At 53.6% G+C, this 20,970-nt stretch overlaps 1 protein-coding gene across 9 annotated transcripts in view; it reads right to left on the bottom strand.

Annotated features, from left to right (window-relative positions):
- Positions 1–20,970, bottom strand: part of CUX1 (cut like homeobox 1) — a 371,808-nt gene that overhangs the window by 50,859 nt on the left and 299,979 nt on the right. For 3 of the 9 annotated variants that reach the window (XM_059898024.1, XM_059898023.1, XM_059898022.1), the window contains exons 13-20: positions 19,798–19,846; positions 18,982–19,078; positions 17,301–17,972; positions 16,086–16,151; positions 14,681–14,782; positions 12,656–13,494; positions 10,233–10,398; positions 9,630–9,686 (exon numbers count right to left, since the gene is read on the bottom strand). In XM_059898024.1, coding sequence (XP_059754007.1) covers positions 9,630–9,686; positions 10,233–10,398; positions 12,656–13,494; positions 14,681–14,782; positions 16,086–16,151; positions 17,301–17,972; positions 18,982–19,078; positions 19,798–19,846 — 2,048 coding nt within the window. The remainder of the gene's footprint in view (positions 1–9,629; positions 9,687–10,232; positions 10,399–12,655; positions 13,495–14,680; positions 14,783–16,085; positions 16,152–17,300; positions 17,973–18,981; positions 19,079–19,797; positions 19,847–20,970) is intronic. The other 6 variants (XM_059898031.1, XM_059898030.1, XM_059898029.1 and 3 more) reach the window with 4 other exon arrangements.

A 20,970-nucleotide genomic window follows, 5' to 3' on the forward strand; every position in this document is an offset into this window, starting at 1 on the left:
TGTACGACAGTCAGTAAAAGTAATTTATCATCTTCCCGCTTCAGTGCTCACGTTATCAGCGAACTCATTTTCTGCATTCATCATGCAATCAGCCTATTATTTGCATATTAATCAGGCAGTGGACCATGAAAGAACTGCATCCCAGCCAAATGCTGCACTATCTCAGGAGAAACACTCAGTAATTATCATACATCAGTGTTATGATGTGGTAATTGATTATAACATCTTTCTGCTGCCCCTGGGGAGCTCCTCTGCTCACCCAGCTCCAGGCACTCCGGACAGATTGCTCTTTTCCTCCCCAAATCAAAGTCACCACTGCTGTTCTCTCCAAGTGCTATTTCTGTGCGGTATTGATCCTCCTCTTCCAATCTCATGAGGTATTTAAACTACGTGGAACAAACTGACTGTAACTCAGAGACGAGAGGGTCTAGCCGGGAGGAAGGCACATCCCTCTGGACTCAGCCTCTTGGCTTCAGAGGTGCTGCTCCAGCTTCCGAGAAAGTTTCCTTGTCGAGAGAAATGCGGCAACTTCAGTCCCTCCTCATTGCAAAGTTGGTACAAAGGCAGTTTGGCTGCTTTATTTAGGTGCCAAATGACAGACTAATTTTGGCCCTCTTGTAAAGGACAAACCCAACATCTGCCAATTCAGACTCGGGCTATATTTAGGAATCCAGTTCCAAAGGGAAGAACAAAACACAAAATCAAGATGAAGCCGGTGACGGAAGCCGCCTGGCTTGCTTCGTTCTCTCTGGGACCCCCTTTCTCACTCCTGAGCATGACCCTGGCCCAGGGACCAGTCAGCAGGGGGCTGGGCCCCGGGTCCTGGGCTGGCTGAGGGCCACTAGCAGGGAGAGGGCATGAAGCTGAAAGGCGGCACTGTCCTTGCACGGGAAAGAACCCTGGGCCACTGTGCATATCTTCCTTGGATCTAGCCTGGAAGGGGTTTCAAAGCAGCATGGACCCATATCACAGGCCAGATGGGTCATACACTTTCTGTTGCAAAACTTCATAAACCGGGCTCTGACTATGCCACTGATTTGTTGCTGGGTTCCCTTCCCTTCTACCCAGCTCCCAGCCTGAAACACAAGGGCATGCCTCTCGGGGTAACTGAGGCATCTGATTTTCTGTTAAGTGTTCATCTTGGATCTGATTTTATTTTATTATTATTTTTTAATAAATTTATTTATAAATCATTTCCACTTTGATCCACTTAGGGATCAAAGGTATTAGTGCTGCGCTTGGCACATAAAAGGTGCAAATATATGAGTTTCTTCATTGTACTCTTACCGCCTTTTAAAAATTACCTGAGGATTTTTAAGCATTTAAGCTTCTTCATCCCTCCCTGGAAGCAAACCATTGAAAACTGAAGTCCTCACTTGCACCTGTGACCTACTTTTGCCTCTTGTACTGAATGCCCAATGTACTGTAAATTCCCCTCTCCAAAGAAAGTCTAAGGGGAAGAGAAAGGAGATGTGTCCAGAGGCCCGTGACAAAGGCCTGCCGGGGCCTTCTCCTAACGGGCAATTAGGGCGTGCCAGGACCGAGGGGTCCAGGCCAAGCAACCACGAGAAGCTGAGCGGGATGGCGCTGCCGCTCACCTGTGCCCACAGTCACCCCTGTATCCAGACGAGATGGCCTGGCTCTGCACTAGTTTGCCCCAGATGGCCTGAGCGATGACCTGTAGTCTTACTCTTGAAGCTCAAGATTCTGGGTGAACTTCATGGAATGGCAGATGGACAGACAATTTTCAGAGATGGACGGCATTTCAGGGAAGCCAGGGATCTGGAGAGCTGCATGCAGGCCATCCTGCAGCTGACCCTTCGTGCCGGCTGCCACCAGCCAGGCTCTCACTTGACGGTCTCCGCCCAAGGAGTGAGTGCTGGACCCGTTTTCTGTTTTAAAGCCAGGAGCCTGACATTTCACGTGCGCACGTACATTATTCTATAGCTATCTGTGCGCGCACGAAATGACATAACGGCAGTGGTTTCAAGGGCAGCAGTAGGAAAGCGAACACTCAAGTAGCACTTCCTCTGTGCCAGCCACTGCTCTGGAGGCTTTTATACATGAACTCATTTAAAACTCCTGAAGGTCTAGGAGATAGGTACTTTCTTTTTCCTATTTTAAAGAAGAAACTGAGACACAGAGAGGTCGAGTCACTTGCCCAAGGCCACACAGATGCTCGGTGGCCGAGACGAGACGAGCCCTCTGCAGTCGGCTCTGAGCCACCGCTCACACGTGCTCAAGGCTGCTCACCGCAGGATCGTTTCTTAGGTTCTGCTGTTAAAAATCAATCTAGGGACTTCCCTGGTAGCACAGTGGTTGGGAATCCGCCTGCCAATGCAGGGGACACGGGTTCGAGCCCTGGCCTGGGAAGATCCCACATGCCGCGGAGCAACTAAGCCCGTGTGCCACAAATACTGAGCCTGCACTCTAGAGCCCATGAGCCACAACTACTGAGCCCACGTGCTGCAACTACTGAAGCCTGCGCGCCTAGAGCCTGTGCTCTGCAACAAGAGAGGCCACAGCAATAAGAAGCCCACGCACCACAACAAAGAGTAGCCCCTGCTCGCCGCAACTAGAGAAAGCCCGCGCACAGCAAAAGACCCAACGCAGCCAAAAAAATCAATCAGTAAATAAAAATAAATAAAATTAAAAAAAAAAAATCAATCTAAATATCTCTCACTAGTGATTGGTTAAATAAAATATGGTATGTCCAGACACAGGAATTCCCTACAGCAGTGAAAAGAGGAGGAAATTCTTTATGTCCCAGCCTAGGGCCATCTCTACAGACTATTGCCAGGTGAGAAAAGCAAAGCACACCTTGAGCACTGCGTGCTCCCTTCTGTGTGCAACAAACATCTAGATGCAGAGACTCTCTGAAGGAAACGAACAGGAGGGCCTTGGGGGAGAGCACCTGGGGGCCTGGGGATGAGGGAGGAGGGTGACTTATTTTTGAAAAAGGGTGTAAGCTCTTTTAAATCCTGCATTTTGTAGCCACGATGCATTTTACTTATTCAAAAAAAAAAAAAAAAAACCCCCCAAAACCCACAAACCATAATTAAAAATAAAAGTCTCTTACTCTGGGTTACTCTGATTCTCTCGTCTTTTTTTGGAGAGACCCAGTGACAAATCCCACTCAAGGAGCAGAGACCCTTGGGGGCTGACTTGTGCAGAAGCAGCCTTTCCCAGGGATCGTGGTGACAGCATTTGCTGCTTTGAGACGAAAACATCGAGTGGGCGGTCTGGCTCAGTGGCTGCTGCTCCAGGGGTGCCTGTGCGGGGCCTGCAGGTACAGTGTGCTCTAGGGGAGGGCAGGCCGGGCCGGCTCGGCTCCACCCCACACCCCCCCCCCCCCCCACCGGCATCCCAGGAGTGAAAGGGCCTCTCCGTGCTCCCTCTGCCTTCCTGGTTAATGTTGCAGCGAGGCAGTTTCAGGGTCGTGCTCAGGCGCCACCAGGAATCCCACAAATGCCCGGAACGGCTAGGAGAGCTGAAAAGGCAGCACAGGCACGGAGGTAACGCAGGGAGGCGCAGCTTCCGGGGAGCTCATGAGAAGCCGTCACCCTCCCTCCAGCCTGAGGGCCGGGTGGGCACTGCCTTGCCCTCCCGCCCTCCGAGGCCGCTCTTGGGTGTGCTGAGCCTCAGCCTGCCTCTCCACGCTCTGGAAGCCCACCTCCTCTCAATAAAGAGCCGCCCACGGGGCGGCAGGCTGGGGGCATCCTGGGGCCCGGTGCCGCCACGGGGGCAGGTGACGGAGGTCACCTCAAAGGAGCAAGGAGCCCCCCTTCTGTCCTGATCTCCATACTTTTTTTCTTATCGTACGAGCCTTAAGGCGGCAACAGGAACCCTATTCTACATAAAGAAAAGACAAAATTCCTCCGTAATCCACTTTCCTTCTGTTACTTTAAAAGAAAAACAGAAGGCCTCTAAAGTCGGGGCTTCTACTATTTTCCCTTTTTTTCAAAGGTTCCGCACATGCCCCGTCCTCAGCCATCAATGAACGTCTGCATCCGCAGAGCTCTCCACCTGGAATGTTCTCCGCCCTGACCCCTTTGCCCTTCACGGCCCAGCCACCTCCTGGGGCGCCCTCAGCACCACGGGCCTCCCCACTGGCCTGCGCCCACATGTACCAGATGACAGACAAACGGTACATTGATTCCAGAAACCTGACTTTTCTGATCTTAGGATAGACAATTCCTTTATCGTGGCACTCTTGGTAACACTGAAATGCCGTCATGCAGGGCACAACCAAGAAAGAGAAATGAATGGGCACTCAGTTCTTCCGGCCACCAAGTTCACGGCCGGTGAGCGGGGGGCAGAGGCTGAGCCCCAGGACTAATGATGAGCAGAGCGGCCACCTGCTCAGGAGGGGTCACTTCCTAGCTCACACGTGGCTTTCCAGAATTCTCCTTTGTTTGTTTGTTTTTTTAAAAAAATCCCATCCTGCTTTTTTAATTTTAATTAATTAATTAATTAATTAATTAATTAATTTTTGGCTGTGTTGGGTCCTCGTTTCTGTGCGAGGGCTTTCTCTAGTTGTGGCAAGTGGGGCCCACTCTTCATCGCGGTGCGCGGGCCTCTCACTATCGCGGCCTCTCTTGTTGCGGAGCACAGGCTCCAGACGCGCAGGCTCAGTAGCTGTGGCTCACGGGCCTAGTTGCTCCGCGGCATGTGGGATCTTCCCAGACCAGGGCTTGAACCCGCGTCCCCTGCATTGGTTGGCAGACTCCCAACCACTGCGCCACCAGGGAAGCCCTCTTTTTTGTTTTTGATCTGTTGCCTATGGCCATGTACAAATCAGTTATGTATATACAAATCTTTTCAGCTATTCAAAATAAATGAGGGTTAGAAGAGTTCTTTTCAGAGAGCACCAATAGTTACTTTCACTGATGTATTTCCATGAAAGAGAAGAAAAAAAAAAGAGAGGAAAAAAAAAAATCAACTCAGTTCTAGTCTAGGGCACTGAACAAAGAGTTTTGCCTGCTTTAGATGGTGCCATGGAATTCTCTGGGGGTTCGACTAGCCCTTCCTCTTCTTATTAATGTGCTATCCAAATGCCCCACCCTGACTTAGTCACCAAAACTGAGGAACTGATTGCTTATTCAAGGAAGCTGAGTTTAAAGCACTAAAACCGTGGACGTGTTCTCCTGGTCATTTCATGGGTACCGAGCAAGAGCCATTATGCATATTAAAAAGGAAGGCTGGCCTGTCACTAAACCGGGAGCTGTGGCCCTGAGACTCTCCGGCTGCGTAAGGCCATGTGCAGCATACAGCCCCGTGGTGCTCATGTCAGGGAGGTGGCACACGTGGGACCACCCACGTTAGAGAGGGACGCAGCTGCTATCTTCTCAAGAGGGAACTAACTGGTGGTCTGCTGAGTGAGAACAGGGACGAGGAGCCATGGAATTCTCCACGGCCGGAGAAGATTTGGAACCCGCAGTTCCTGCCTGACATGCTGGGAAAAAGCTGGGTATTTTATAATTAATCCGAGGAGACTGGGCCACCCTTTCGTCGGTACAGCTTGCAATAATCCATCTGGGCGTGGAAGCTTGTGAGCTACAGTAACGAAGTGCTCCCAGAGTAAAAAGTTACAAAGCTGAGCGCATGGGCGACTCCTGTCAGTTCTCCATAAGGTGAGGAGTGACTTGAGTCGCATTTAGAAAAATCTGTTCCTTCCCCTTTCTTTCTCCCCGCTTTGGAGTTGTCTCTTGTCTCCTTCTTTCCCTTGGGGCAAAAAGATTAATCACACCAAGGAACCATGAATATGAAATGAGCTTTAAGGAATGAAAGGGAAAAAAACAATCCAATTGTAGATCATATCTAACTAGGTACCTACGTACTACCTACACGGATGCACACACGTACATTACATCTCAAGGTTTTCTTCTTTAAAAAAAAAAACACGCTCCTAACTGATAAGCAATGACCACAGGCCACAGTCAGAGAAAACAAGCCTTACTTGGTCCCTCCTTTCTCCTTCTCTGAGTGCTTCCTTTGCTTCTCCTGAGCACTGCTATTGCTACGCAGGGCGAGGGTAGCAGGTGCATGATAGCTGGGATGGGAGACAAACAAACGGGAGACTCGGAGAACCAATCCCAAAGGACTACCTGCACCTCTGTCTTGCCATATTAGATTAACGACAACCCAAGACACTGGGGACTTTGAAAGAAGCCAACAGAAACACGTGTGTAAAGGGACTTCCCTGGTGGCGCAGTGGTTGAGAATCCGCCTGCCAATGCAGGGGACACGGGTTCGAGCCCTGGTCCAGGAAGATCGCACATGCTGCGGAGCAACTAAGCCCGCGTGCCCAGAGCCTGCGCTCCGCAACAAGAGAAGCCACCGCAATGAGGAGCCTTCGCACCGCAACAAAGAGCTTGCCGCAACTAGAGAAAGCCCGCGCGCAGCAACGAAGACCCAATGCAGCCAAAAATAAATAAATCTATATTAAAAAAAAATGTGAAACTAGACTACCAGGAAATATAGGAACAGGTAACTGATCTGAAGTTCTGTCCTTTAAAAACCGTTTTTGTTTTTTTTAAGTTACTCATATGATTGGCATGGAGCCCTCCTTTCTCCTCATCAAGGCCTCAACAGCGCAGGTCACTCACTGAAAGTGGCATCAACTCTCCTCAGTGTCCAAGGCCATCACCCCAAGTCTCGAGTCATCAAAGGAACATCCAGAAATGGTTACAACCACCAGGAGGAAAAAGTGATGATGCACTGGAAACTTCAGTTTCTCTCTCCTTCATCACAAACCTGATCGGCAAGTTTGACACAGAAATCATTAAGGAAGATGGAGACGCTGAGGGCAACAGGGCTGGGCAGAAAGAGGCAGACAGGAATTCTTAGCGAGGAAAACAGAGTCCCGTGTCAGCAGTTTGCTGTTTAGTTGAGTGAGGCCCTCCACCCTCCGGGGCACCTCATCGCCATGGTAACTAAGCACAGAGCCCTGCATTAGACCCACACGATCTCTGCTCAGACTGAGGCTGTGGACAGAAGGCGGGTCTTCCAAAGTCCTTCCACACCTGGGAGGCTGAACCGATGGCCGGGCCAGTTCGGCAGCCTGGATTCTCAGACACTGAGTGTTTCTCACCAATGTTCAGGAACAGACCAACCCAGGGTCAGAATTACCTTCCTGCAGCCACCTGCTGCCACCACGCTGAGCTGCCTTGGGCAGAGGCCTCATGGAGCCCACCAGCATGGACAGAGCGTCTTTCTGGGTCTGGGGGCCTCTTGGAAGGATTCCGTGGTAGCCACGGCGAGAGCAGGGAATCAGAATCCTGGAGAAATCTAGGCCAGAGGCGTTACTCCCCTGCCTTTGGGGGAGCAATGCTGAATACTTCCTCCGAGACACTGTTTTTTTTTTTTTTTTTTTGGTCACACTGCGTGGCATGCGGGATCCTAGTTCCCCGCCCGTGCCCCCTGCATTGGAAGCGCGGAGTCTTAACCACTGGACCGCCAGGGAAGTCCAGACACTGATTTTTTAGGCTGTCAAAGATCCTGGGGTCTCCAATAGTCGTTCATCCCACTGATTTACCAACACTCATCATTATAAGAGAATTCTGTTTTTCAAATCTAAATTCCACATACCGAAAGGCACGGCTACTTTAATTTTTAGAAACACTCCTGAAAGGATAACTCTGATAGTAAAGAAATTTCAAACAAGGAAAACTACCACCCACAATCTTGCCACTATATGATCATCTGTCTTTTCATTCTGACAAGCACTTTCTAGTCTTTCCTGATCCAGAGAAACATTTTCGCTTAGCTACCATCATGACTTAAAAAAAAAAATTTCTATTTTCCTAGAATGTAAGAAATAAGTTTTCCACCTTTGTCCACAATCACCATAATTATTATTTCTACTGATGGCTTCCCAACTGCTAACTCACAACAGGCACGTCGAGTGAGAGGTTTGCCATCCACCTCCCGTCTTCTGGGGAGTGTCGAGAGGCCTGCCTGGGCCTCTTCACAGAAAGCAGGGGAAAGTGCTACAGCGCTCACTTGTACCCAGGGGCTCACTGCCTCCTGCCTCCCTCCCTCCTTCAATCTGCAGGCTCCCCAAGGTTTAAATCTCCTTATTTTATAAAGTAATCTGATCTCTTACAAATATCACTTACACCTCTCGGAGGAGCCCTGTGAGTTGTTCCCAGGTTGGAAATGTGGCTGTCATGGGAACGTTGCAGCACGGCAGCGAGTGCTTGCTACACAATAAAAAGTAAAAAGCCATTCTTTAAGGATGTGTTCCGACACGGGGAAGGTTTTGGCATCCATCACAACCGACCTGGGACTGCAGGCGATTTCTTATTTTATTTTGGAACAAGGGGTTTTGATCTAAAAACCGTTAGTCACATTCTGCCAAGTTGGGTCCTGACTCTGATGGGGCAGCAGATACTCAGAGAGTTTAACAGGGGGCCAGCTTCCCATTAGAGCAAGAGGCAAGGAGAATTTTCCATGCAAACGTCCGCAAAACTCTAGCACAAACAACCACGTCCATTATTTTCTCTAATGTGTTTTGAACGGGCGCCAGTGCTGCGTAAGTTCTCCAGTACTTGCTAATGAAATTGGCCAACGCAGAAAGGCAGGGAGAAGGAAGTACACCTGATCCTTCCTAGAGGGCCAGCCACTCCATTTAGAGGGTCCAGCCAAGAAAACCAAGAGCCTGGGTTAGATACAGCCTTCCACCCCTCAAGATGGAACACCCAAAACACAAGAAAACGTCACCCGGGAACTTAGCTGCACCCAGCACACGCTGGCTGCATCTGTGTGCGGGTTTGGAGTTTCGAAGCGGTGGCGGCCGCTGCCGCCCAGCTGTTCCCCTCACGACACGTGTTTTCCCTCGTAAAACTTCCAGCAGGCTGGCGGGCTCCACGCTCCTCACTTAGCTTTGTTTGTGTTTTCAATGAATCAATGGGATATGGAGACTAATCAACATGTTTAGAAAAATAAAGAAAGAAAAAAAGAGGAACAGCTCACGATGCTGGCTGTTCCTGAGAGCTGGGTGGGAAAAGCCCGGCACAAGCGGGCACACGGGAAGGACAAGGAGGGGGTCCAGGAATCAGGGACGTGGGCCAGCCCGGGCTGCCGTGTCCAGGAGTCCGCGTGGCGGAGATGTGACCTCAAAGACCGGGCCTCGGGGCTCTCAGATGCCGCCCGGAAGCAGCCCCAGCTCCTGGGCCCGGGCTCCAGGCCCTCCACCACCTGCTCCCAGGCTGGACCCCAACCTCAGTCCCACTCTCCTGAGTGTCATGCCCTGAACTGCAATGCCCGTTCCTTGTCCCCTGTCCCCTGCTATGAGACTGGAAGCCCCCTAAGCACAGAATCTGTCTCTGACTTGGACCCCAGCCCCCAGCCCCGAACACAGGGCCTCACACCTAGAAGCCAATGCACTGATGAAAGAACACGGTGAGGAACAAGGAAACGCTGGAGGAACCTGCACTCGGCCGTCGACTCTCTCCTTCTCCATTAGAAACTATGACCTCGACGAATCCAGTTTGCCTAGAGGGTACCATGTTTTCAGCTCACCGGATCCGGAACGAGGGATCCTTCAAGTCTCCCCAGTACAGACCAGAGGAAAACACAAAAGGCAGGGAAATGTTTCATTCAAAACACCAGACATGGCTAGTTACCTGAGCTCACGCAGCCCTGCTGCAGGGGGTCCTGGAGTGACGTCATGGAGTGCAGGACTAAACGAGAGAAAGGGGTACAGTTAAACGAGGAAACAAACTTGGGGGGTTACAGCTTCCTAATACCTGGAGCACAGCAGAGGGGGCACAGCAATAAGGGCCCCAAAAGCCCAAGGGAGGGTACCCACTCCTTACGGGGAGGGCCAGAACGGGGCGGGGGTTGGGTGTCCACGCTGGCAGGCAAAGCGCTGCCGGTAGAAAGCTGGGCCACTGGCTGGAGAGCAGGCGGAAGCCGTCACCCATGAGATCTTTCATTCTGTTCCTTTGGCTGATTTCCTTTCCTGATTCCCTGATTTAGCTACTTGACTTTTACCTATATTTATGTATAAACAGCATTTTCCTAATTGGTAACTCATTTTCTGCTGCTTATAAAATTAGCTAGGCACAATCTTCTCTCTCCTAAAAACTGAGTCAGTCCCATGGCAACAGGTGGTGGAGGAAGGGGGGCGGTTCTCAGGCAGCAGCTGACAGCGTGGCCGGTGGTCTCCCCGCACAGGGCTCCCCTCCCCCACCGCCTGCAGCAGCCCAGGGCGGGGCTGCCCTTACCTGGCCCTTGCTGCTGTCCTTGGACAGGCAGGACGCCCTGGCCCAGCTCGCCGTTCAGCCAGAGCTGCATCCGGATGAAGGGTTCGCGGCCTTTTTGGGTCAGCTTGCTCCATGGCTTCGGCCGGGACAGCATGTCGCTGACACTGCCCTGGGACAGGCCCAGCACCTGGAATGGCGACCAAAGACACACAGCATCAGCACCCCGGATTCGGTGTGAGGCCGCAGAATGTGTTAGTGATACACGCATGGCCATGTGGAGGCGTGGTCGGGATGGATGGCACACGGGGAGCACTCCTGGGGCCGAGCACGGAACCAACCCCTGGGGGCGGGTGGCAACAGCCTGGGGTGGGGGATAAGCTTTTCAAGGTCACCAGTGGGCTGATGCCCTGGCACGGGGAGCCACAGTCATAGTCGCAGCTTTCAGCTCCCAGGGAGAGGAGGGTGGGCAAACGGAGGGGAGGGGCTCCCCCCAGGGTCTCGATCCTGCCAAGCCTGCAGGGCTGTCGTCCTGACAACCTGAGGAGGAAGCACTGAAACCATGTTGCTCTTTGCCTGGTGGCGCCAGCAAAGGCCGAGGTGCTGGGGGCCAAGGACCCCTTTAGAGCAGGAGCAACGGATGCCGGCGGGACACGGGCGCCCGTCTCCTTTGCTGGCGCCGGGCCAGCCTGGCATTTACAAAGGTCTGCTCTCTCTGATCACATCCTGCTCGATGGTAGGGGCCCAGAGGTGAGCTGGTGGCAACCGAGGAGCCAGCCTGGGAGTGAAGCTCACTGCAGACGATCGACAAGTTGCACGTACATACCCGACTTTGTTACGCTCACATATGGCCATACATATGTATGGGCACAAACACCCCCCACAGGACACAGATGCAGCCCAGAGATATTTAGGGGCTGCATCCGATCACTCTTTGAAAAGTTCTCAAGTTCCAGAATAAACTGCACTCATGGGCCAAACAAGTTCAATGCTATTAAGTCTCTGCTAAATTTAAGGCATGAGCACAAATGTCTATTTAAATGTTCTCAAATGATATTTTTACAACGCTGAACTAGAAATTTCAAGGGACTTTAAATTCTCATCCTCATTTCTATTCACCCCCTCACCTTTTGCAAAGTCGGGACAAAGAGCTCACAACCGTATTTCAAGGATTCATAGCACAGTACATCGCAAACACTGAACTCAAGGCAGGACCTGGTAAGGTGGGTAGGAAGGTGTGGGGCGGGCCACTGCTGACCCAGCCACGTGGCCCTCGGGGAGGCTGTCTTTTTTTTCTTTTTGTGGCATTGGGTCTTCGTTGCTGCACGAGGGCTTTCTCTAGTTGCGGCGAGCGGGGGCTACTCTTCGTTGCGGTGCGCTGGCTTCTCGTTGTGGCGGCTTCTCTTGTTGTGGAGCGCGGGCTCTAGGCGCGGAGGCTTCAGTAGTTGTGGCTCACGGGTCCTAGAGCGCAGGTTCAGCAGTTGTGGCGCACGGGCTTAAGTTGCCCCGCGGCCTGTGGGATCTTCCCGGACCAGGGCTCGAACCTGTGTCCCCTGCACTGGCAGGCGGATTCTTAACCACTGCGCCACCAGGGAAGTCCCGGGGAGGTTGCCTTTTAGGGGACTGGAGCGCTTCTCATTATGCTCAGCAATTCATTGTTTAATCTAAGACTATCCTGGGGTATTATGTTTATCTTATATTTTGCAGACCTGGTAAATCCCCATTATCCAGAATCTCAGTGACCAGGAAGTGCCAAGAACAGAAAGGGTCTGGGATCTCATCCACAAACCATGGCCTTTCATGAGCCAGGGATGGCCGACATGGAAACCAGGGTCTTCGGGGCCAGTCCTGGGCACAGCCTGGGCTCTGTGCAGCTCTGCCCGTGCCACCTCTGGCTGTGCATCCCTGGGCAGGTTGCTTCACCCCTCTGGCGCCCCAAGCACGTTCTGAATTATGAGAGAGGTACAACTGTGCTTTACATTGCTGTTTCTATCGAGTGCCTTCTGGTTCTCTGCACGCTGGTCGTCTCTCTCTGTGATCAGATCAGATCCTTTTGGCCGAAACAGCCTGCAGAGGCGCCTCTGGGCTCCACTTGGCTGGGGGGACAGAACTCGATTCAGTCACCTGCTAGCTTGGGGCACATAGTTAACTTCCCTGAGCCTCGGTTTCCTCATCTGTCAAATGGCGACTTTGCCACCCCCTCACAGTGTGACAAGAGGTCTAAAGGACTGCAGAGGGTGAGAGGGCCTCACCCAGAACCTGGCCCCCAACGGGGATGCCGCAAATGGAGCGTTTACTGGCCAGCCTCCCCGGAAGTTTGGGAGTGGACGAGCCACGATGCTCTTTGGTTAATTAAGTGGGTGACGGCCACATCCTCCAGACAGATACGCAGTCCTAAGCAGTGAAGGGAGACGGGAAGACCCAGGCTCCCAAATCGAGTCCCTTACCTTCTCCCCGAAGATCCTCTGACAGATGCCGTTCTTGGCCAGCTTCTCCTTCACCTGCCGGGTGAGCTCGATGGTGTCCACCTCCTGGTACATGTAGATCTCGTACTGCTCGGGGGTCAGCGGAGGGACCGAGGGCTTGGTGGGCTTCGACAGGGGCACGATGGGGGAGGAGGGCAGAGGGCTGTTCTGGGGTGTCTCGCTGCGGCTGGCTCCGGTGAGGCTCAGCTCTGAGCTCTGGGAGTACGGCGACTCGGCGCTGGGCCAGTCCTTCCAGTATTCTGACGACGAGGGGCCCTGGAGCTGGCCGCGCTCGGCCCGCGCCTGCCCGCCACTGCCGCCGCCGCCTTTTTCTTTCCCGCCGCTGGCTTCTTCAGCCTTGGGGTCTTCGGGGGGAGCGCTGCTCTTCCTCTCGGGCTGGACGGCGCTCCACCAGTGGTCCTTCCACACGCCGCCGCGGCCCAGCTCGCTCTTCACGTGTCTGAGGACCCCCTGTGCGGAGTCGGCCGCCCCTGGGAGGTCCGGCCCGGGCACGTCCTGGGACTCCTTCTTCAGGGCCGGGGGGTTGGGCAGAGCGGGGGCGCTGGAGTCGGGAGCCGAGGGGGGCTTCTTCAGGGAGACGGCTAATGGAGAGTAACCGGACACCGACGACATGGGCGAGGCGGGTATTAGCTTGGGGGTCAGGATGGCGATGTCCGTCTGGGACAGCGGCGCTGGCTTTAAGGCGGGGTCGAGGGCGGCCTGCTGGGCCTCCATCTCGCGGCGGGCCTGCTGCAGGATGGAGCGGATGGCGTCGTCGGAGTTCCCGCTGCTGGACGCCGAGGAAGGCTGGGCCGGCTCTGCTGCGGAGCAAACACAGAGGTGAGACGGTGGCGGCACCGCCCCGTGCTTTTTCACTCCACTTCATCCTGACCTGACCTGCCACCGCATGCAGGTTACCGGGGAGAACCTCACGGCTCTGTTTCTCCAACGTTTCCCCCGTCGTGAAACGTTCACGCACCCTGTCCGAGCGGTGACAGAGGGGCCAACGTGCCTGCTGTGCGACCACGTGGCCTCCGCGACACACCAGCCGAAGGGGTAAGTTGTGATCACGCGTGTGATGGGGGGCGGGGGGGGGGTACGTGTGCAAATGCTCTGTGACTCTCTTTCCGGGATGACTTTAAACTTAACATTCTCATGTGCTGTATCCCAAAATTCCAGTGCTTTTGTTAGCTCAGATCCCCTTCCGGGTGGGTGACTACGGTGCAGCCACCAAGGGGGAGGGGGAGGGCCAATGGGGGGGGGGGTCAGTGGGCAGGCCCTAGCTCAGGAACCCAGGGGAGTGACCAGGTGGTGGCAGGGCCTAAGCGGTCACAGCTGCCTGCAGCCAGGCCTGGTGGGGCCTCGCGACCACGTCTGTGGTGGAAGGACTCCACGGAGCAGGGGCTTCGTGGGCACAGGGCAGGGGTGTGTCTGTGCTGAACCCCGGGTAGAGCACTCAGGTTTCCTCTCTAGCGGAAGGTCTGAGCTGAATCTACAGCCTGGCGCGCCTCTCAATCAAAGCCCAGCCGGAGAGAAGCTGAAATGTGGGTGTTCTCTTACACAAGGCAGCTCTCCGGGCGCTCTGAGCGCCGACTCCTGAAGCGGACTGACTGCGGAGGTGGGGATAACCACCCTTCAACACTCCCTGCTCCTCCCTGGCAACGTTTGTTCCGTAAAGCAGCTGTGGTCAAGTACATACCCAAGTAGCAAAAGCCTGTGTTGCATTTAAAAAAGGGAATCTGATACAAACTACTTGCTAATTTAAGTCACGGAGATTCTAGGCCAGGGGTACATTCTTGAGTCAATGCTAGGGAATGACCTAGAATGGTAACTATTAGCAAAATAGACATCACACAGACCTGCTCCCCTCTGTGCTTGCCTAAAGGCTTGAAAACATACATTCTATTTTTTTTTTTTTAACAAAGTTAATCACTGCTGACCAGAACGCTCATGACAATTCTTTTAACTAAGTGTGGAAGACAGTGGTCGAAGACTTGGACTCCGTACCGGTTTTCTGTACTTGCAGCTCCCTTTTGGCTTGTTCCAGGATGGACTTGATTGCTTCATCGGACCCGGTCTCTGAGGCTCGGATCCGGGTGGTGATGTTACCTGCAGGGAGAAGCCACACCAACGACATCAAACTCACACCTGGAACAAAATTTAGGGCTGCACAAAGACGTCATTCTGATAAATAGCTGCCGAGTTGAGGCTGGTGATGACACGGAGGCAAGCGTGGCCTCCCGTTTACCTGTACCTGCTGTGTGTGCAACTTCACAGCAGGTACCACGGCCCCGGGGCAGGAAGGGCTTCCTACTGACTCCACCTGGCGTCAGACAGTATTCAGCCAGTGGGACAAGCTCTCACATTACCCAAGCTGGACGTCACCCGTGGGTTGGGACCAGGGAGAGCGAATCATTTAATCCGGTATAAGAAAAAGATGAAGGATTAAAAGGCAACGCTTTTTTTGTGAGTCATTTAAAAACAACTCCAACAGCTGCTTTGGCTTGGGACTACGTTCAAGGCTTTGTACGTGTCCTTGAGGCCAGTATCCCAGAGCGGAAAAATGGGTAGAGAGGGCAAGGGGTGGAGGCTGATTATCTCGCTATCGTTTGCTCGTACAAGGTGAAGAGGCTGAAGGCTTAAGTTAAAATTTTCGGGTCTCTTATCACATACTATCTTTTGAAAATTTATGAACAAGGAGAGAAGCCTGCGGACATTCCTAAAGGACAAGAATTCCGTCTTTCGGTCACGTGGTGATGCTCTGCCGAGCGGCCACGTGCACAGACGCACTGAAGCTACTACGGCCCGGGGGCTGGCCCCGGTTCTTCCCGGAAGCCGTCCACGTGTTTGAATTGGTCACTACCTCACTAAGTGTGAACCGCCACATTAAACCATTTAAAAACAAGCAAACCACCGGGACAAAACCCCATCAAAGCTGCGACTCCGAGGAGTGCCATGGGGGCTGGCAAGCCAGTTCCACTTGGGATCTGTCCCCTCTGTCATGCCCTCGACATATTTCATAGTTCAGGGAAGGTACAAGGAAGCAGCAGTATCTCATCTGACTCAGTCACCTGATTCTTCTCAGAGCAACAAATGTTACTCTTTCACCTGCTTCTGAGAAAATGGGGAAAGGCGTAATTTGAATCTAAGAGGGGGGGCGGGTGTGGGATTCGCATTTTGGGGCTCATCTTAGCGGTGCCGCCCCCTCCTGCGCTCAGTAGAGCGCGGGCAGCTCAGGGGGAAGGGGCCGTGCGTACTTGAACCCGTGCTTTGTTTTATACTTACTAGCTCTGTTTTTCCATCAGGTTCCAGGCCAGAATCACACTGTACAGTTTTAACCCAAATACACAGCTAAGGACATGCTGCTTCCTAGGTTACTAACTGCAAAGAAAAACACCTGCCTGCAACATACCTTCAGACCCATTTCTTCGTTTCGGTACTTCCTGAAATAGTCTGTTCAGGCTCTGGCCTGGATTCTCTGTTGAAAAACAAGTGTGGTAAGAACAAAACAATCAGGGGGATGGTGGTGTTGACGATATGGGCTGCGTGATATGAAATCTGAGCCGCCTGTCACTACAGAGAGGGCTCAGGGCTGCCTGTGCCACTTGGGAGTCACTGGAAACTTCGGAGAGGCCCTTCCCTGGCTGAGCGGCTCACAGAGGCCACGGCTCTGCCACCAGAGGGGATTAGATGGACCTAGGTGGCGGCCTGCGGCACCAGCGCCACGGGGGTCAAACGGAGGGAGCAGGGCCGCCAAGCGGATCGCCCACCAGCCCCGGAACAAAGCTCGCATTAATCATCCAAAGACAGTCAGTTTCGGTTAACATCGCCGTGAAAGGCTCGGTGCCTTTTGTGCAAATGGACGCTGTTTGACGCGTCTCCCTTCTCTGAGTCTAAATCTCAAGTGCGTCTGAGAAGAGTCCCTTTCTCTATCACTGCTGACTTAGCAGAAGGATCCCCTGTCGTTAAAGAGGGAAGGAGTTCTTGCAGTTAGGGACGGGACGGACTTTTAATCTTTTTATGGGCGGGGGGTAGGAAGTGTGTTTTAATACCACTTTCATGTATCTTACTCAAGGCAGGCATGTTTCGCCGGTAATGCTAAACAGATCGCTAGCGGGACGTAAACACGGGGAGCGTGACCGTGGGCCTCGCTCCCACTGGTGCGGAGGGAGGAGGGGGGCGCACGCGGTCGGCTTGCCCTCCGCGTGGACCCAGCGTCGCGTGAGGACCGCCCCCGGCCAATGCCGCTGCTCTAGGGCCGGGTGGTACCCACGGGCCCCTCCCCACGTGAGGCCAGCACCGAAGGCCGGAAGGATTGCTGGACACGAAACGCATCAGAACGTCGAGCGTGAGGTAATTCCCTCCGACTCAGTACGTGGTATCGAAATAGCGAGTCTACTACGCGTGAGGTGCTGAGCGATTTTCAGAGGCCAGACCCCCCCCCCCCACCCCCAAGTCTAACAGCCTTAGCTCATGCCCCTCGGCCCTGAGCTCTGGCAATGGCAGGACTGAGAGCTGTACCCGGTGTGATGCACAAATGTCTCATCACACACACACACACACACACACACAGACACACCTCTCCATGACGGGCTCACACGTGGGCACCAACCCGTGAGTCTCTCACCTCTCTGTCTGCCTTGGATGCTGCGAAGAGCCAGGATGTTCTGCTCGTCCGAGAGGAACTGCTTCATCTTGTGAAACGGCTCCTTGCCGCGAACCGTCAGTTTATTCCACGGCTTGGGCCGGGCCAGAATCTCGCTCACGGACCCTTGAGACAGTCCCAAGACATAGTGTCCGAAAATGCGCTGTCCGATATTGTGCTTGATCAGCTGCTCTTTCACCTGCCGGGCGATTTCTGCAGTGTCTATCTCCTCGCCCTCGGAGATGCTCCCAGCACTTTCTGACTGGCTGGGAGACGGGGCCATGCCATTTACATCAGGGCTTTGTTGTAATGGACTTTGGGAAGATATGGAGTTTGTGCTGTATGGACCTGTTGAAAAAATCATGCTTGTGCTTCCTGCTTCCTGCATGGCCTTGGAGTAGAAGGACTGCATTAGCTGTCGTTGGAGGAGAGAGTTTAGTGCAAATTTTCCCGTAGAAGCCAGGGGCAGGCTGGGGCTTGCCAGGGATGAGCTGAAAAAGTCTTGCGTTAACCCCGCTGGTGAGAACTGGTGTGTACCATTAGTATTGGAAGCCTGCTCCCCCGTGTTGCGGGGCAACTGAGAAGGAGGGGAGGCCGGCAAAGGTCCAGGACGCCGACTCTCAGGCTGGTCTTTCCCTTTTCTCCTGGCTGACCCTACAAGGAAGGGCAAACATAATGCATTATGGGGGATTCAAAAGGGAAAAAAAACCAAGACCAAGATGCAAAGTTTGCCCCGCAAAAGGGAAAAAAAAAAAGTGCAGATTTTTTTTTTTTTTTTTTACAAGGGCCAATGAGGTGTGTTGGTTTGTTTTTCAATTGAATTTTTAAATTAGCCAAACGAGGCCCCCCGAAACAAGCAACATGCATTTCATGTTTGCACCTTTCTTGTACGTTGCAGCCTGGAGAGTTCCCCTTGACATAGACTCAAACTCCTAACGTGACAAGGAGCCGGTACCACACACAGTAAAGAGTCGGCAGGTCGCGGGCCTCTCATCGGGCCTCTAGCATTTGAGCTATAACCAGAAGGGCCCCACCTGAGGAGCAGCAAACACTGACATTTTGGGACCAACGGATTCTCACACCACTTGCTCTGAGGCGAATGCACCGCACCGAGTCCACTCGATCGAAGGCACGCACATTTTAAGAATGAAATATCATCGGAGCCCGAGACACTCTTAAACGCTTTACCAGCTGCCAAAACCCGAAGCAGTCAGTGACGCCACCACTTTGGGACGAGCAAAGAAAGGCTAAGGATGGGGGAGGCGTTCCCAAGGAAAACCTGACAAAGGAAGAAAAGCTCCACTGAGCCGGGAAGGGCAGGGCCTGGCCCTGGAAGCAGCCCCGGAAACACCACAGGAGAGGCCGCACAACCAAGAAGAGACCAGAAAAGCCACCGTCCGCGAGCGAGCGCCCTCGTGGGCTCTCCCGCAGCACGGTCCTGCCTGCGCTCCGCAGACGCCCTGCGGCCACGCACCTCGCCTGGACCGTCTCGGAGCGGGTGGGGGCGGGGGGGGTGAGGAGGACGAGGAGGAGACGGACACTCGTTAGTCAAGGTTCTCATCGCCCAGTGACGCCCGCCATGCATCGGCCCAGACTCACGGTTCGTCTTCCTCTTCCTCGACCCCGGGAGGGGCCAAGCGGACGCGAGACCCTGTCAACCTACCACTCAGGTCGCTGTTGGAGATGCGCAGCGCGGCGTTCTCGGACTGCAGCGAGCGGTTCTTCTCCAGCAGCAGTACCTCCAGGGGCCTGGATGAGTCCTAGACGGGGCAGAGCGGGGCTCACCGCGGGGCCGCCAGACCCCCAGGATCCCCGCTCTGACCTGACCACCCCCCGCCCTGCCCCCGAGGGTGCTCCACGCACGTGGAGAACACTCGAGTTCCTTTCTGAGATGACTCATTTCAGTTGAAGTAATTTCTCTCTTTCTAGGCTCACACAGCTTCCAGACAGCTAATAATTCCCTCTTCTGTCCCCAAACCCGAGCATCTAGACCTACGCTTTGTTAGGCAATGGGAGCCACAAACCTGTCAGAAAGGCCCGCAAAGGTGATCTCTTTTGGGTGCCAACCACCAAGAGTCAGCGGCTGCCTTCTGGGCATCAGGAGCGGGATTCCACGTGATGACTTACAATTTTAACTGGCCACTGGGTTACCGTGTGCCATTGTCATCTTGCCCGTTTCTTGTCCACGTGAGGCAGTAGATAATAAAAATTCCTAAGTCAGTCAGTCCATTTGGGGCTGATCTTTTAACACAACCTGAAATTGTTTGTACCCACGTTCTTGGTACCTGCCCAAGTTAAACTGCAATTTCACGTGAACGCAGTTACCAGTTTGAAAGACACTAACTTTTCTCTTCTTGCCCCTTTTAAGTTAAAGATAATTTGCTTTAACTTGGTGAAATATTCTTGAGGAGAAACTCCGCGATGGTGAAGCAGTGACGCGGACGCTCACGCACACGGAAAGCAAAGGGAGACCATGTACCTGCGTCCCAGCTCCCTCGGCCGGAGCAAACTCCATGGACTTCAGGATGCTGCGGAGAGCAAGACAGAGCCGTTAGCCCTGCTCGGACCTTTGGGGGCAGCCGCACTCACGAGCGGTCACGGCACCGCTTCCTGCTCTCCAGGAACCGAGGAGCTGACAACTTTTAACAACTTCCCTGGCAGCTTTATCATCTGATAGCATCTCTGGAATAACTATTCGACTAGCAGTTGGCCAGCGAAAGTTTCTTGCCCAGCATGTAAATCATTCCATATGGAATCACACCAGGTCTGTTCAGAGTATAATTTTAAAGTTGAGCTGAACGCAGACGTAACACTGCTGTAAGTGGAATGTATTTGTAAAGCTGAGAAGGGCTGAAAAAGCTGTAACGAGGAAGCCGGGGAGAGGAACCTATGCCCCGGGCCGCTGCCCCTCAGGTACACTCGGCAGCTGCCGCCCGGGGATGGGCCAGGAGCGAGGGCCCACCGCTGGATGGCTCAAAGGCGGCAGCGGACCGTCTGCAGCCCAGGCTGGGGAAGGAGCCACTGCCAAGGTGTGGGCGCCAGGGCTTACGTCTCCTTTGTTCTCCTTACCATGGAAACCGCTCCGGTCTCGGCCTGTGTCAACAAGTCCGAGAGCTGAGGGAGCGCGGGTGCCCAGGACTGCTGTTCGCAGCGTTCCGCACACGTGGACACTCCTTTCTTTCTGTGGGTCCATGTGGCCCCAAGGAGCCCAGGCGCTCCCCTCACGCTTGAGGCGGGAAGGTGAGAAAGAGGGCAGCTTCCATCCTGGGCACCGGGCCTCCTGCGCTCTCCCAGCTGTGACTCTAGCCTCGGCCCTTCTTTAAGATTAACGGCAGTGCCATCCGGACAGCACAGCGTGCCCGGGGCCCAGGGCCCCCTCTGTGACACGGCCCCCGGGAGGTTCAGTAAGGAGCCGACCGCTCTTAGCTTTCCTGTGGTTGTATCTTTGTAGTGGCCCCTGTCGGGTAAACTAACAAAATGGGAACAGGGAGGAGCTCATAATTTTGTTTTATGATGAGCTACTACCGAGAATAATAAGAACCCTGGGCCGCATTGCATCAGCCAGGAGAGAAGAGGCGGGCAGTCTGGACAAGCCTGTCTTTCCTTCGTGGCTGTCACACTGTTTGCAGCTATATTCTTGTCTGAGGGCCTC

This window comes from Balaenoptera ricei, chromosome 15 (genome assembly GCF_028023285.1).
Source record: "Balaenoptera ricei isolate mBalRic1 chromosome 15, mBalRic1.hap2, whole genome shotgun sequence".
In the NCBI taxonomy this organism is placed as follows: Eukaryota; Metazoa; Chordata; class Mammalia; order Artiodactyla; family Balaenopteridae; genus Balaenoptera; species Balaenoptera ricei.